Source organism: Petromyzon marinus, chromosome 4 (genome assembly GCF_048934315.1).
Source record: "Petromyzon marinus isolate PM22_M1 ecotype Great Lakes invasive population chromosome 4, UKy_Petmar_22M1.pri1.0, whole genome shotgun sequence".
NCBI lineage: Eukaryota > Metazoa > Chordata > Hyperoartia > Petromyzontiformes > Petromyzontidae > Petromyzon > Petromyzon marinus.
Genome location: NC_133670.1, coordinates 18,241,361 through 18,257,519, shown reverse-complemented (window position 1 = coordinate 18,257,519; position 16,159 = coordinate 18,241,361). Strand labels below are relative to the sequence as shown.

The following is a 16,159-nucleotide window of genomic DNA, read 5'->3' as shown; positions in this document are numbered from 1 at the left end:
ACACGGGCGAGTTGATTTCAAGACTAAAAAAACTTGACTATGCAGCCTGGTTTAATAAGACCTTTAGACTATATTCTTGGTTCTTTCGGTAAAGTCACTGCAGTCACGAAAGCTTTAAATCAAAACCTTTAGACTACTTGCTAAAGCAGGGTTCTTTAAACAATTTCCAATGCAAATTATATGGTTCTTTTGGTAAAGTCACGTAGATAGAAAAAATATAATAACAATAAAATAAAAATGAAGTAAATAAAAAATAAAAATCACTGTGATAGTGAATTTAAAAAATATCGCTGTGATATTTTTTATTATTTTCATTCACTTTGCTATTATTATTTTGTTGTTATTTTTTTATGAATATGAATTCCTGCAGTCACGAAAGTTTAAAGTCAAAATCCCAAAGCAAAATTAATGTGACGGCATTCCTGGCCGTTTAATTTGAAGATTCACTTACATAATTAGCGTAACATTTAATACACCTCGCGGAAGCAAGTACGCCGCTACGCCACGGCGCGGATGAAGAAATGTGTCCAAAATGACCGTAACGGCAGTGATGTTCCCGGAAATGTGCCGACTAGCTCTGCCAAACCCAGCGATGAACACATTTGCTTGAACCCTTGGCCTTCTTCATCCTGGTATCCTGATCCAGCGCTGTGAGAGGGTGGCCCTCACAGCACTTGCAACACGCCATGAAAGAGCGAGGCTTATTTTTAAATAATACCGTTTCACTCGCCATCGCGCCACGTAATCCAGCCATCAACCGGCACCCATCTGCCACGATAATGCAACGGGGAAAATCACCTCTACACCCCGTGAGCTGCAAACAGCTTGTCCGGCGAACGTGTGACGGAATGCAGAATATACGTTTCAACAATATATGTAGCACTGCAGTACCGTACTGTGCAGTAATAAGGCGCAGTCTCATACCTGTCGAGTAATTTTTTTTCTTCAAAAGTTACTTGCACATTGTTTATAACCAAACCAAGTTGCCGATAACAGCTTGCAAATGTTTGCACAGTATAGATCTACTTAAAGTATTTTCTGGTACACGATCTGAGAAGTACAATGTCCTTCAAAGTAATTTCTACATGCGTGATACACATTAAATTACAATGAGCATTTTTACCAGGATAATCCCTTGAGATCGAACGTCTCATTTGCAAGTGTTCATGGTGTCAGTGATGTGTAAAATCGCAAACACATGATACATACACAAAATCAGGTATGTGTGTCACTTTTACACTTGAAGCTCATTATAGGACACAATAAAGTACGACTGTAACTACTGTACACCATGAATATAATATGTAAGGCAGGTAAAGATGTGAAGGCAAGGAAAAGTGGACCCCCAGTAATACAGTGAGGGGAAAAAAGTATTTGATCCCCTGCTGATTTTGTACGTTTGCCCACTGACAAAGAAATGATCCGTCTATAATTTAATGGTAGGTTTATTTGAACAGTGAGAGACAGAATAACAACAAAAAAATCCAGAAAAACGCATGTCAAAAATGTTATAAATTGATTTGCATTGTAATGAGGGAAATAAGTAACTGTTCAAATAAACCTACCATTAAAATTGTAGACTGATCATTTTATTTGTCAGTGGGCAAACGTACAAAATCAGCAGGGGATGAAATACTTGTTTTCCCTCACTGGATATATACAATAGTGGAGGACATTAGGGAACGCGATATTATAAAACATGGATTTAATCTCTCCGATGAATTTTTCCCACATTAAAAAAAAACATTGTTTTGCACACAGCAGCCTTCATGCCGGGCAGTCTCGGAGAGCGTCATATCTCATCTCAAACATTTGAAAGGTCTTCTTCTCCGCTACCGAAAACGAATATTCCGCCATGACACACTGCACCAAAGCACAGTACGGTAGACAGCAAGACTACTTGATTTTTTTCAAGATGATTAAAAGGAATAAAGCGACAGCGGTTAATGAAACGTTCTGCTGTTGCCTCCACCCTTTAATCCTGATTAAGAGCTGTGCCATCAGTCCATGAGCCTTGTTTAAAGGAGAAGTCAGTCTGCTGGCAACGTGCATATTCTGGCTCAGCCTAAGCCCCATCTGACGGGCCAGGGATGATGGGCTTTATCCACCGACTCATTGATTAATCGGCTTTGGTACCATGGAGACATCCGCACTGTGGCACCGCGAGTGGTCCAACAGCATCCAGGGACGCTTATTGGAGGCACAGGATGAACCATTGCCACTTTTTCAGAAAATATATAATTCCACGCACAAAGTCATACACATGATCGCTATGAATAGGACAAGTTGAGCCCCCCTTAACTGGTTTCTTGATCTAAAGCAACCACTCGGGCTGTACGAGTTCCCACTCGTGAGTAAACGTTACCTAAGCTTGTCTCTTGGCACGAGCCAATGGGTTTCACGGTGGTTTATGTGCAGTGTATGATGAGTACACAAGACCAAGGGTGCACCGGTGTCTTGGCTCACTGAGAGGGCCAATAACTGCAGTGCACTTTCTTGCGTGTGTGTTTAATATCCCCACTACACTTTATGCAAAAAATATCTATGGCGGTATTGAGCTTCAATTTTTATAATACAATTTGCCTGCGGTTGTCCAAATATCAGGAAAAGGCTTCACTGCAAATATGGTAATTTGTACGCACAACACAAAATGTAAAGATGTTCAATACAGCACTGGTGTTATTTCAAAAAGTACCCAACACAATATATAAAGTATCGCGTGTTTGACAGCTGTAGGCACTGGCACATGATGGTAAAGTATGGACAAGATAAAGCACACCATCAACATATAAAACCCGCACTGTAAAATACAATGCTCAAAGGTGAAAATCCCTCACTTGCAACGTTATTTGTTTCCCTGCCAGACACTCTAATAATGTGCTTAAGTGAAATGTCCAACAACTATCGAAAAGGCCCCTAGCTTATGGCCCCCGGAGGTGCTCAATGAACATTGAGACTGAATTTTATTTCACTGGAGTAAATTGCCCAAGGTATTCCAAAGTGCAACGGGTAATGAATGGGGGTCTGTGGTTGGAGGTGTCTGAGAAGCTGCCTTTCACACGAATGGAACCCCCCGAGTCCTGTAATCGCTGTGTTTGTGGAAATAAAAGAGACTGTGTTGGATGTCAGACTACCTCTGTGATTCACAGCTGGGGTCCCAAGGTAAGACTCGAGGGAAAAGACAGGAGTGCGGACCGGCGAGATACATGGATGCGGTGAGTTGTGGATGATGACAAACGTCCACTTTTTCATTGAAGCCACAACCCATTTGACCGTTTTTTTAAAAAAATATGGCTACAATGTCTGCTATATTTTTTATACGTTAATTTTCCCTGGGTGAATGCATTACAATTAAAAACGACGATAAAAATGTTCACCCTGGCTTTACACCCACACAAAATGTCACTAAATCGAAATACAAATTGAAGCACAATACGGTTAAGCCTGTAACTATTGTCACAACCCGAGGCTGTGATTGATTTAAATAATTGTCTCAATTCTTTCCATCTCTTTTGGACCGTTTTTCATTTGACTTGCTTGTACAGTTTTGTTGGCACCATTACCCTCATTTTAACAAAAGCATTACATATCCTTACATGAAAATAAGATTATTGCACAATTTAACTTGGTGGCCCACCCCTCCTGGATATCTGTGAAAGAAAGCTTCATAGCTCATCAGATTGCTCTAGTCGAAATACAGATTCTGATTCCATATATTACAAGCATAAAAATCAGTTTCAAAAGTTGAATCAATGTATCATTAAAAGCCTACAACGTAATGTGAAAAGTGTTTTACCAATCTGTCAACACACTCTGCAATTAAAGTGCCATGTGCCTCATTATGTAGAGAATATATGGATTTGGAAAACAAATATCTGAAAAATAGTGCAGCACTCCACAGGAAATTGAACCGTCTAATAGCTCAACCCTTTTAGTAAAGAATGTCACTGTGTGTGCAACACACCAAGAGGAATGACCTACTTCTGGAGAGTCAACTATTGTGCATTAAGGAACTGTGTGCTACTGGGAACAAAAAATATTACTTATTTACCCAGGAAGGCCCACCCCGAGTCTGAAACATCTTTTTCAGGATTGCCCCTGAATTGGGATGTTTGGTCAACACCAATGAGATGTTTTAGCATGAGAGGAAACTGGATAACCCAGAAGAAACCCACAGAGAACAGGGAGGGGAGTACATTAAATATTTCACACAGACAGCCCTCAAGTCAGGAATCAAACCCAGGACCTTTTTTTTGCTGCGAAACACGAGTGTTACCACTCCACCAAAACTGATGCCCAACGAGGCATCCTTTGAAGAGAATGCGGAAGGTGTAGTGCAAAACTGGCAATTGCTCAGTGCGCTGTCCGAATGAGCCATATTTTGCACGGTGTTGAGTGTTCCATTCTCGCGGTTGCCGCCTCCTGTAAAGTGATCTCTAATTTACGGTGACATAATTTTGCCAAAGTAAGCCATTATGTGCCGTGTCAGGGCAGGATCCCAAGTTTTAAACAATGCTCACAACCGAATGACTTTACATTTCATTATAAAACATAATAGTAATATTAAATGATAATTTGCAGACCTGTTGTTAATCCACTGCTAGTTTAAGGCCTCCCAATGTCATGTTAGTCATGAGGGTTATATGACCACACTTCATCACGCTGGCGAGTGTGGGTTGAAGGGGGACAGATAAACCGTTCAGATGTTGCTCGCCACAGTCAGTCATGCCTGAGATTCTGTCGTGATTCCATCCCCTCCCCACCTTGAGTGAGTTTTTTTTCTTCAAATTATTATTCATTTAAGGCGATATTTCAATAGCTTGAAATTTCGGGACCGCCCAATCGCCGGCAAGTTTCTATATCCACCTCTGGTAGGAATCAAAACTCATTGCACTGTGCTAACCCGCCCCCCCAAATCCGCCCCCACACCCCCCAAATAAAGAGATTATGCAGCATGCCATAATACTCTACGTCTCTGTACGATGGGTGATCGGACGGGGGGGGGGGGGGGGGACGGGGGGGGTCGGGGGGGTCTTTGTGTGTTTTGTAAAGAGCCTTGTAATCTTCGGGTGAGAGGCGCTTCAGAAGTGTAAATTATTCTTATTTTATACAACATCTTATCGAGTCATCTGAGTCTAAGGAAACTGTAAAGTGACAAAAAAAGGATGCGAGAATAGGAAATCAGCAGAGAGATTCAAGCGTGAGGTCAGCCCAAAATGGGGTTTAAGATTTTTCAAAACCACGTACGTTTAAAAAAAGAACCCTCTCAATCGCATTAACTGAGAACATAGCCCTGACGTGCATATCAACCCCACTGAGAAAACTTCGGCACTACCAATTAATTTCTATAAATAGTGGATTTTAAACCAGAGTGAGAATTTTCACTCCAGTCATTTCTAATTCAGTATGTGAAATATCATTGAAGGGCTCGTACATTTAAAAGTGTTTGCCTGTCGCACGATGCACGACTACATCACATTTATGTTCTACACGGTTCTTCGCGTTGTGCATGATTATACATCGGTTGGGCCACAAGAGAAGTTCTCGAACAAAGTAAAACAAATTCTAAAATGATACTGAACAAGAAATAGAAGTAACATATTGTAGAAACACTGCAGTAGAGGCATGTGTAATGTGCCGCAGAAAATAACCGTTGCACTATACCCAAGGGTACAGGACGTGTCTCCAAATGAATTGCTGTGAAAAATAAAAAAAACACACACTTTACATGACTCAGACCCGTCACCTAAGTAGCTGTGAAAAAAATGAGAAGCAAGAGATCACATCATATGCTCGACTGCGCGTAGAAAATGTGATGGCTCGCGCGTTAATAATGTGATGTGCCACCACTGTGAATAGTTCTTTTTGTCACTTGTTGTCCTGGGCAGCATTTGCTAATGTAAATTGTTCTTGGGCTACAATTCAAGTCACATATGACAAACACAAAACCTGTTCTACTCCTATGAAAAATGTTTGCCCTGGCATATCACATTGTATTCAATAATGTTGGATTTAAACTGTGGTTGAAAATGTCTGTACTCCATTCATCCTAATAGGACTGCTTACTGATTATTATTTTGTTTAAACATGACCATGGCAGCCAAAGGAATGGAATGTGTCCAAGTGTACAAACCCCTGACGAGATAGAGCGATGAAATCAGTTCGTGTGCAGGTGCCCGTTGGATTAAATAACATCGCAGGATCGTGAAAGGTGGTGGTGGCCTTCATCCAGCAGTCGATTGATCATGGCTGATGTTCATGACGATGTTAAGTAATACAACCAATCTTGATTTGAAGCTTTCGTGACTGCAGGAATCCATACTCTATGGTTCTTTCGGTAAAGTCACGTAGGCATAAAATAAATCACGACGTTTTGGGCGCAACACAAGCGTCCATCATCAGGTGGGAAAGCAACCAGTCTGATAACTTATGGAATTCAATTTAGTAATTACAGATAGGCCAGTATTGCAGTTTTTTGTTAACTAAAGGTGATTGATTTATTTATTTCGTAAAGTAAAGACATTTTTCTTCTAATTAACAGATAACGGAAGTGCTGTACGGTACTGAAAAAAAAATGTCACAATCGATTTACTGCACTGTATGCATATCAACGATTCAAGCAACCCATACACACGTCTGTCGCTTGAAATGTGTCGGACACATTGGGCATTGCACTGCTCTTACTGTATCGATCTTGCAGACAAGCACTTTCCAGTTGTCACTAGCCAGCCGAGGAAGAGTCTGAACCCAAACAAGGCACAGCACGTGCGACCATGCACTCAAACAAATGCAAAACTGTGCCCTTTACTATGGCACGGCTATCTTCAAGGGTGGGTGGAGAGGATGGATGAGGCAAGTGGAGAGTGTCTGTTGTGTGGCTTTTAGTGTCAGTGATCCGACTTTCAGATGTCACTTCAATCGCTCTGTGCACACAAATACAAATATTAACACGCTGTCGGCATGCCACTGTGTTTCGTAAAACACTGCCTATGGGAATAGGCACAAAATAATGAAATGCGGAGCACGCACAAGATTTAACGGGCATAAAAATCTTGATCTTCTTTAAAAAAGTGTACTTTCCAAAAACAGTCCAGTATAAATATGTATGTTGACAGTTATGTGTGCCAATGCGTTCTTCAATACGTGCACTGCCCGATGCTGAAAGGCTACGCATGGTGCGAAACAAGTTTAACATACATACAATAAGATGAGGCTGCTAAAGCTGTAAATCTTGTTTATTATTGTTACTTGATTGTGAATATGAATTTAATAAGTACCTGATTAAACGCCCTCAATTTATATTGTTAAAATGCACCGACTGCCACAACCATTTAAAAACGCTTCAATTTTTCCATTACTTTTACTGCTTTCTTTATAACACATGGAGCAGGACCTTTCATACGGGTTTTCTTTCCCTGAAAGCCTTTTTAAATAGGACTTTAAAACAAAAACACCCTCATTACGGGTTCATTATTAGTAATTATATTGCGTGCAGCGTAATGGCTCTGCACCCTCTATAGCCTGCTCTTTTTTGTGAATCATAAATGTTTGCATGTAAATAAATTACTCATTATATATACTCAGCTTAAAAGCGAACTGTTTTTTATTGTAATTCGTATAAGGCCTCTTGTTGCGCTGCCTTGCAAAGGCCTTCTCGCTGGCTGTGCGAAGGGGCATGCCTGGGTGCCTTTTGCCGTTAGAAGTTAATAAATGAATTATAAATAATGTATGCATTCATTGCTGATCTGCACATGGCCTCAATTCGTAGGCTAGGCACTTTACTTTGATATCACGCTATTTTGGGATATTGGATATTACTAACAATGTTATCGAGAAGCCTAACAATGAGCCCCAGTAATAATAATGGTAATTTTGTTATGCTGCAAGCACAGCAGCTAAAAGCCTCCTTTCACTACTGAGTGGCAATCAGATAAAAAACAAAAAGCACATCCCACTACCATTTATCATGTTTCACAAAGCAGGCAGCAGCAGCAGCCATCTGTAACACAGGCCCACTAAACAGGGTTGCCAGCTGCCCTGCCTTCCCCCTCCCCTCCTGTGGATCAATATTCTCTCCAAATGCTATTAGCGAAAACAGCTCCATTATCCATCATGCCCACACGATACCCCCCCCCACCTTCAGCCTGCCACTCCAGCTTCCCCCACCGTCACTCTCTGCACCCACCACCACTTTTATGAAGCTGCACAGTTGTAAGCGTTGCGCGAGCGCGCAACCTCTTTCACCGCTGTAGGCGGGCCACCTCCCCCACCACTTTACATTCATGCACAGCTCCAAGCGTGCGCCCACAATGCGTGCCATCCCATGCAGCATCGTGCAGCGCTGTACAGCCAAGCACAGCTACGGGTATGTGGGTATGTATGTTGAACTTCTTTCGCACCGTACACGTAGCCAACCGTGCGAATTGGAGGTGCGGGGGAAGGACAACAAGCGAAACACAAAAAGCAATTCTAAAGAAATTAGTTTCCAATAGAGATTTAAAAGTGCATAGCTCCAGTGGCTTCCTAATATCGAAGGAAGAGCGTTCCAGACGGCTGCAGAAGCGCATCCGAAAGTGCGCGATAAAGTGGCCGTCTTTGTTCGATGGCTAGCCAAAAGCCACGGTGAGGATGACCGGAGTTCACGTGATGATTTATACTCCTTGATGAGATCAGCAAGGTATTGTGGGTAGCAATGTAAAGCTACATAGAGCCACATAGAGGCCCATATTCACCGTGCAAACCACACACAGCATCGTTAGAACACGTGCAAGTAGTATACGTACAAAACCAGTCCGACTGTTTCCAAGCTGAAATAAGCATTGGAGCAGCACGCATCTCTGTGAGAAGCCCTCAGCTGGTGTTGATAATTACACATTCCCATGAAGGTGCCATTATCGCAATAGGACAACCACTGCTTGTCAACCTGCAACACAACACGACTGTAATATCTTGGATGGCGATGCAAAGCCAAATATTTGCGGGTGCAGTTTTATATATTTTGCCAATTTCTCTCAATATTATCCTGACTGAGCTCACGGTGTCATGAGTGGAAGAATCCATTTGTATCTCTCACATACAGCAGGTGGCGTTCCCAGGTCCAGGCTTTTTTCCCATATGGTCGCCAGACTCTGAAACGCTCCTCCACGAGATATCAGGATCTCTGAGTCTGTGGACATTTTTAAAACGCATCTTAAAATGTATTTATACACTTCTGTTTACTCAACTATTAGTTCATTCAGCAAATGACTTTTCAGCATTGATGTTATCATTGTGCCATGTTTTGTTTTTAGTTTAAGAAGTAATTTCTATGCTGAGAGTTTACTGCCGTGTTTTGCACTGTGTTTTGAGATCCTCATTGAAAAGCGCAATATCAATTGAATTATTATCAAACCTTCATAAGAGAAATATCCACAGAAGTGGCTATCATAGAGCTACCTCTGAAATTATTTTAAGTGCCCTCCGGGTCAACCACAGTAGGGGGCAGCATTTTCCCACTCGCCCTGCCACCGTGAGTTATGTTGCTCGCATCGCGGTCAAACCGATAATTGAACCTCTCAGAGATACATTTTTGGTGAGTTGAGTGCCGAACCAATTTGAACGTGATGGGTTTTTGTGCCCAATCATTCGTGACCGGGCTGAGACCTGCAACTCACAACATTTGAGAACTGGGCTTCGAACGCACAACCTATGAGCCACCAGGCCACCTCAATCCAAGTGTAGTCTTAAACATTCTGGACAATTCTATACAACCCAGGCCTGTGACCACCTACAATCACAGAGGCCACACGTTCTGTCCAGTCACGTCGAGGAGTGCAACTGTGAAGAAGACACGTGAGTCCCAGACAGCTCCCGACATATCGGTGTGACGTCGCCTGTGTCGGTGTGACGTCGCCTGTGTCGGTGTGACGTCGCCTGTGTCGGTGTGATTTCGCCTGTGTCGGTGTGATGTCCCCTGTGTCGGTGTGATGTCCCCTGTGTCGGTGTGATGTCGCCTGTGTCGGTGTGATGTCCCCTGTGTCGGTGTGATGTCCCCTGTGTCAGTGTGATGTCCCCTGTGTCAGTGTGATGTCCCCTGTGTTGGTGTGCTCAAGCCCTATATCAGTGTGCTCGCTCCGAGAGGTAATACGGCACCGGCCACGGAATGTCACACCACAATAGTCACACCGAGGCTGCCCACGCTCGCTGCTGGATGCGGGGGGGGGGGGGTTTGTTCAGGGAAGGGACGGCTATTTTTTGACAAAGGGCCTGAGCAGTGGTGGAGGGGGTCATGGGGGGGGGACACTATCAATCGTGCAAGCGAGTAACGTGGGGCTAGCAGCTGCAACAAAGGCCTTTCTTGTGTCGCCGTCATGTACGCTTATAACAGGACGAACAAACCACCCTATTTCTTTTCCCAGCAAGGTTTTTTTTAGGTTTTTTTGTTACGACTTAAATACATTTGGACGTGCATTCCATGCAATTACCATCGAAGGAGACCATTTTTAATCGTCTATACGAGAGATGTCTTTTATGTACGTAATACGTGACTTCGTTTTATTTAATTTGTTCAATTGAAGAAGGGCACGTTGAGTCCTAGACACTCTTTGTTCAGGTGCGGATTGCTTGGGATGTTGAGTTCATTTTGGGCTTTTTTGTTGTCGTATTTTTGTACATTGGAGGAATCTTGAATGCCAAGAGAAAACCCGTGATGAAGAAGAACAGAGAATACTGAAGAACTGCACAGACGGCAACCTAGGTGGTTTTCCCTGTCTCCAGGGGGCACCTCCCCCCCACTGTATGGGAATGTGTCACATACACCATCTCAGAATGATCCACCAATCCTGCCTTCAAATCCATACAAACATCCACCGCTATCCACAACAGGTTTTTTTTTCGTTAGATCACGTAAATAGATAAATGTGTCGTTAAACCCGCCACCACCCTACACGGCCAATTAGTAAGGTTTGTCACGTAAACAAAACGTGCCAATTCGTTACTCGCACAGCGGCATATTGGAGTAAATTCACAACATTTACAATTCGAGTACGACGTTTTGCCGGTAATTACAACTTCGCATCATCAGGCGGGACAGCCAGAATTGTCGATAAATCCTCCTGTTGTTGGACAAATGCTACTGTTTCCTTCTTAAACACACGGCTATGTCATCGTTTACCGTCTGATGACACCGTCCAACAAACAGCAAACTGCATTCACCCCGACTCGCCGCCCCCCAGTGGAGCTTTTCCGATGGATTTAATGTCAATAAAGCACAACAGTAGGGCCTTTTATAATTACACTCCATGTTACGGCTTTTGTTAAGAGGTCAAAGCCATCAACCACAACATATGCAATGCATAGTATTCCCCAAAAGAAAAAACCGCTACGAGGCTAATCCCTGCCGATCTTAATCCACATTTACATAATCACTTAAATAAGTTAATTTGTATTCGTTCAAATACCTCAACAACGGAACGCTACCGAGTGGCGTCAAGTCGACTTTACGGCAAGCAGGAATACGATGAGAGAAAAAAAATGCGCGTGTTAACACGAATCACAGTTAACACTTTACATTTAAACTTGCAACTGCACACCCCCGTGTATGTAGATATATAATTCCATCAATTGACAAGCAAGTGACGGGACACAACGAACACACAGAGCCTCTGTCTGACACACTGAAATCTTGCAATCTTTGTAAAAGCGGCCACCACCTGAGATTATTAAACCGCAGACACAACGCGCCGCCAAAAAACGTCATACAATAACTTCACAATTCCACAGGTAACGTTTTTGAAAGAAATTAAATCAATAAATAAAAAAAATCCTCCCCGCAGAACTTTCGTCTCGCTTCGTGAAGACGACAAAGTTTCAGGTTTTCAGTTTTTCAGTTTCATGTATTTTGGTATATCCCTGCGAGCCATTCGGCTCTTGAATCGGGTGCAACCACAACAAATTAAAAAAAAACACGAACAAGGAAAAAAACATCTTAGGAGCCGCTTTGCATTCCCCTGCCCCACACGACGCAATCTTCCCGGCGTGTATTGGGCAGGGGAAGGGGGTAATAATAGCACGTTGCTAAGCCTGTCGTGAAAGAAATAATGGAAACTAAAACAAAACTAAGAGAGTATCTTTATCTGTGACCAGGTAAGGACCCGCTGAAGCGACCTGGACGCAACGAAGTGGGCTAATGGGGCGGTCAAGCTCGGAGAACAAATAATCCCGAACGCGCGTTCTCGAAATGCGAAGAGAAGGGGAGGGAGGGGTGGTGGAGAAATCCGGAGGACCCGAAGAGCAAAAAAAATAATCCACACGACCACGAGAGAGAGGACACGCAACCTCAAATATACAGCAGCAGGCATCGTCGTCAGGGTCAGGGGATCGAACCCATGACCTCCTGCGCACCGGGCGAGGTCGTCGACATCTCGCCACGGCAGTAACATTACGAGCGATGTTATTTGGCGGTGCCCACCACCACCACGACGCACGAGAGAGAGATCTTACTTGCAGATATGGCGGCACAGCTGGGCCGTAGCACCCAAGGGGCTCTCCAGCACAGTGCATTGCCGGTGAAGCGGCTTCTCTTCCACTCTCTCGTCTCCCCCTCCCAGTGGCGCTCGCCAAGTCGCTACTTCCCAAAGAGGCGCAAGTCGACAGCAGCAGCAGCAGCCAGTCCAGGCTCACACGACTGCCCCAAACTGCCGTGAGAGCTCCCAAGCCCCATGGGTTGGAAGGACCAACCCCACCCCACCCCTCGCAACACACACACACATCCAACTCCCCTCCCCTCCTCCTTTCTCTCCAGCACCACCACTCGGCACCCCCCCCCCCACCCATTTACCCAGCACCCACCCCCTTCCCCAGCCCCCCACCCTCTTCCACAGCAACCACCCCCTTCCCCAGCCCCCCCACCCTCTTCCCCAGCCCCCCACCCTCTTCCACAGCAACCACCCCCTTCCCCAGCCCCCCACCCTCTTCCCCAGCCCCCCACCCCTTCCCCAGACCCCCCACCCTCTTCCCCAGACCCCCCACCCTCTTCCCCAGCCCCCCCACCCTCTTCCCCAGCCCCCCACCCCCTTCCCCAGCCCCCCACCCCTTCCACAGCCCCCCACCCCTTCCCCAGCCCCCCACCCCCTTCCCCAACACCCCACCCTCTTTACCAGCCCCCTACCCCTTCCCCAGCCCCCCACCCCTTCCCCAGCCCCCTACCCTCTTCCCCAGCCCCCCACCCCCTTCCCCAGCCCCCCACCCTCTTCCCCAGCCACCCATCCCCTACACCTGCCCCCCACCCCTTGCCCAGACCCTTCCCCAGCGTATACCAATACAAACACTTATTTACAAAGCGCCCCCCCCAACCTCCTCATCCTTTACACCCCCCCCCCCCACACAAACCCTCCATCCGTGTGCCTTCTCCATCGCTTCACTCTATCCCCCGGGGGTAATTACATGCTAATGAGCCTAGGCCTCTTGTAAAGGCTTTCACTCCAATTATTCCAATTACAGACGAGCATGCGGACATTTTACCGTGGGGCTGAACACGCCTGTCATGTTGCGACAAAACTGCAGTGGTTGACGTAAGATTTCTAAGCGTATCCACGTACAAACGAAAACTATTCAAAAGCACTTAAAAAAAAACATCTCAAACCCACGACAGTGTATTTCCCAAATGTTCTACTCGTTATGATCCACACAGCATTTGTGCTATTTGTTTTCAAGCATAACTCTTCTTCAAAGCAGCAATATATAATATGCATACAAAAGCGACATCTCCGTTAATGAAACATGGTCACGCCTGGCCTGTCACCGGGACAAAAAGGGCTTCTTCACTGTAAGAACACGCTTCTCTGGGAAACTTAGACGCGGGAGAGAGACCCACGGTGGGTTTGTTTCTTTGTTTTGCATCCGATCTACCACGAACGCCACAGTTCGGCTCGGAGCATTCGCGGGCAACGTCTTGCCCAGTGGAAGCTCTTAAAAGAACATCAATGAATATTTGAACACACGGAGGGACGAACGATTGACGGGGAAGGGGGGTGGGGGGCATCAGGGATGGCGCAGAGGAAATTGTTTTCACTCATCACTAGGTTCGCTTAAGGTGGAGATCAGCGGCCATTCGTATACCTAAAATCTAAGTGAAGTTAAAGTCTGTTTTTGATGGTCGCTGCACAGAAGCGTGCATAAGCAACAATATTTCCCAAATGAGACTGTTTATTGTGTAACACTGTACATTTATTGCTGGCAGCCAAAATGTAACTTCTGCAAGAAACAATTAATGCATACATATTTAATGCATAAGTAATAAGCCATGCGATTTCGATTTAAAGCTTTCGTGACTGCAGGGATTCATCTTCTGGGTTCTTTCGGTAAAGTCACGTAGAATGGAGATAAAAAAAAAATCTGCTCGGTTGGTTGTTAATCTGTTATTATTATTTGTATTATTTTATCTCCATTCCACGTGATTATACCGAAAGAACCCAGAAGATGAAGCCATGAGATCTTATTCCAAAAAAAATGACAATTTATAGCACATCTTAATGGATGTGATTGTGCACCAAGCCTGTCTAAGTAGAGGTCAACTCTTTTATGTATTTGTGAACGTCAGTTAGAACTGTAAGTGCAATTTATAACTTCCACAAATGAGTCTTGTCATAACCACAGAATACTATTTTTAAAGGGAGGTATTTTTTTTTACTAAAACAAATTGAAATTGGAGCTTTAGGCCACTGGCAGTAAGAAGGCACTTGAAGATTAGCGTCGAGTGCATTAGCAAATTGGCTCATTTGAGAAAGTGCAAAAAAACCCAACATCAAATGTGGTAAATAACAATCGTGCGAATTATTACAACCACCAATAGAAAACATATCGGGGGGGGGCATGGGATAGCAACTATAAGGCCACGCATCACTCAGTGCTGCCGAGTAGCACGTAAGTGTTGGGAGTATTAACATCAGCTGTCCAGTTATTTAAACGAAACTATACTTCAACTGACAGTTGTGTGGCCGGCAACCACAGCAGTGTGATACAGTACTTAAATGTTGGGAGCAATGTGGCAGGGACATCCAAATGAACGTGTCGCGTCTGCGCCGGATTCTTTCCACCACAGACGCACGTCTGCCGTTTTGGCACAGGTCGTTACATTACAACATTTATCTGTTCTGTCCGTCAGCACAGCGGAGCCACTAGTACAATCGTCTTCGCCATCCTAACACACTGACGGCCCTCACCTAGCCATGACCAAGCACATATTTTTTTCAGGGCGGTATTTCAATTAAACGTATTAATAGTCATGGCCTGATCTTGCATATGTACGTGAGAGCGAACACAAGCTCGTAGGAAAAGCCATTGTCGCTTCCCTCTGTCCAAGGGGTGGGTCTCACTCGGAGCAAGACTCTCCCCTACATGGCCCACGGATCTGACAGCAGCTGCCAAAAATCAGCCGCGAAAAAATTCAGTGTCCAGCTGCAATATGAAACAACAATCCTTTAACGCAAGTAAAGGTTCGCTTTCAACTATTTCGGCCTTTGTTCTCCAAACATTTTTGAAAGATTACATTTTTCTGAAAGTAACACCTACATGTAAAAAAAAACGACAAACCAGTTTGTGCCAATGTCTGTTTCAACGTGAGGGATTGAAAGTGATATTTGGAGAAATCGGAATTACTTTGTGCCAACGTATTCTGAAATCCACCGGTGACATGTGAGAAGATAGCGCAGCTTACCTCTCGTCCACACGTGGTCCTGACCGCTTCTGCCCCGCATCGCCTGTTATTTATTTGGCTTAAGAGATTTCTATCAATTTACAAAATAACCAATCAAATCACTTGCAGAATTTTACCCGTTAAGTGCATTATAAAGCCTCGTAGGCACATCGGCGTATTAAGGGAACTTTGATTTCCACAATTGCGCAGACATTTGAGTGTTGCATTTGCAAAACACCCTAATTTCAGGTTGCATTTCAACAATTACGTCGACGCAGCACTCATTTTAGAAAACCATTATACGAGCACTTTAAAATAGCAAATGAATGACACAGCGTTGTCATACAGCAGCTATTCACTGCACTGCTTCGCGACACAACAGCTGACGTACAGGGAATCACAAAACACAATACCTTAAAACCGCCGCCGGCAGGCAACAGCAACGCCCTGATCACAGGATAAAGAGAAATCGTCGTTCTTATTCAA

The 16,159-nt window shown here is 44.4% G+C and overlaps 1 protein-coding gene across 22 annotated transcripts in view; it reads right to left on the bottom strand.

The window, feature by feature from the left end:
• LOC116938552 (poly(rC)-binding protein 3-like) overlaps window positions 1-16,159 on the bottom strand; it is a 106,589-nt gene that overhangs the window by 22,623 nt on the left and 67,807 nt on the right. Inside the window, exons 1-2 of one of the 22 annotated variants that reach the window (XM_032945801.2) lie at window positions 12,481-12,722; window positions 9,074-9,166 (exon numbers count right to left, since the gene is read on the bottom strand). The exons of 18 other annotated variants lie outside the window; for them this stretch is intronic. Coding sequence is in view for 2 of the 4 variants with exons in the window: in XM_032945793.2 (XP_032801684.2) it covers window positions 12,481-12,540 (60 nt within the window). In the remaining 2 variants the exon portion in view is untranslated. Of the gene's footprint in view, window positions 1-9,073; window positions 9,167-12,480; window positions 12,723-16,086; window positions 16,121-16,159 lie in introns of those variants that run through there. 3 more of the 22 variants (XM_032945799.2, XM_032945792.2, XM_032945793.2) reach the window with 3 other exon arrangements.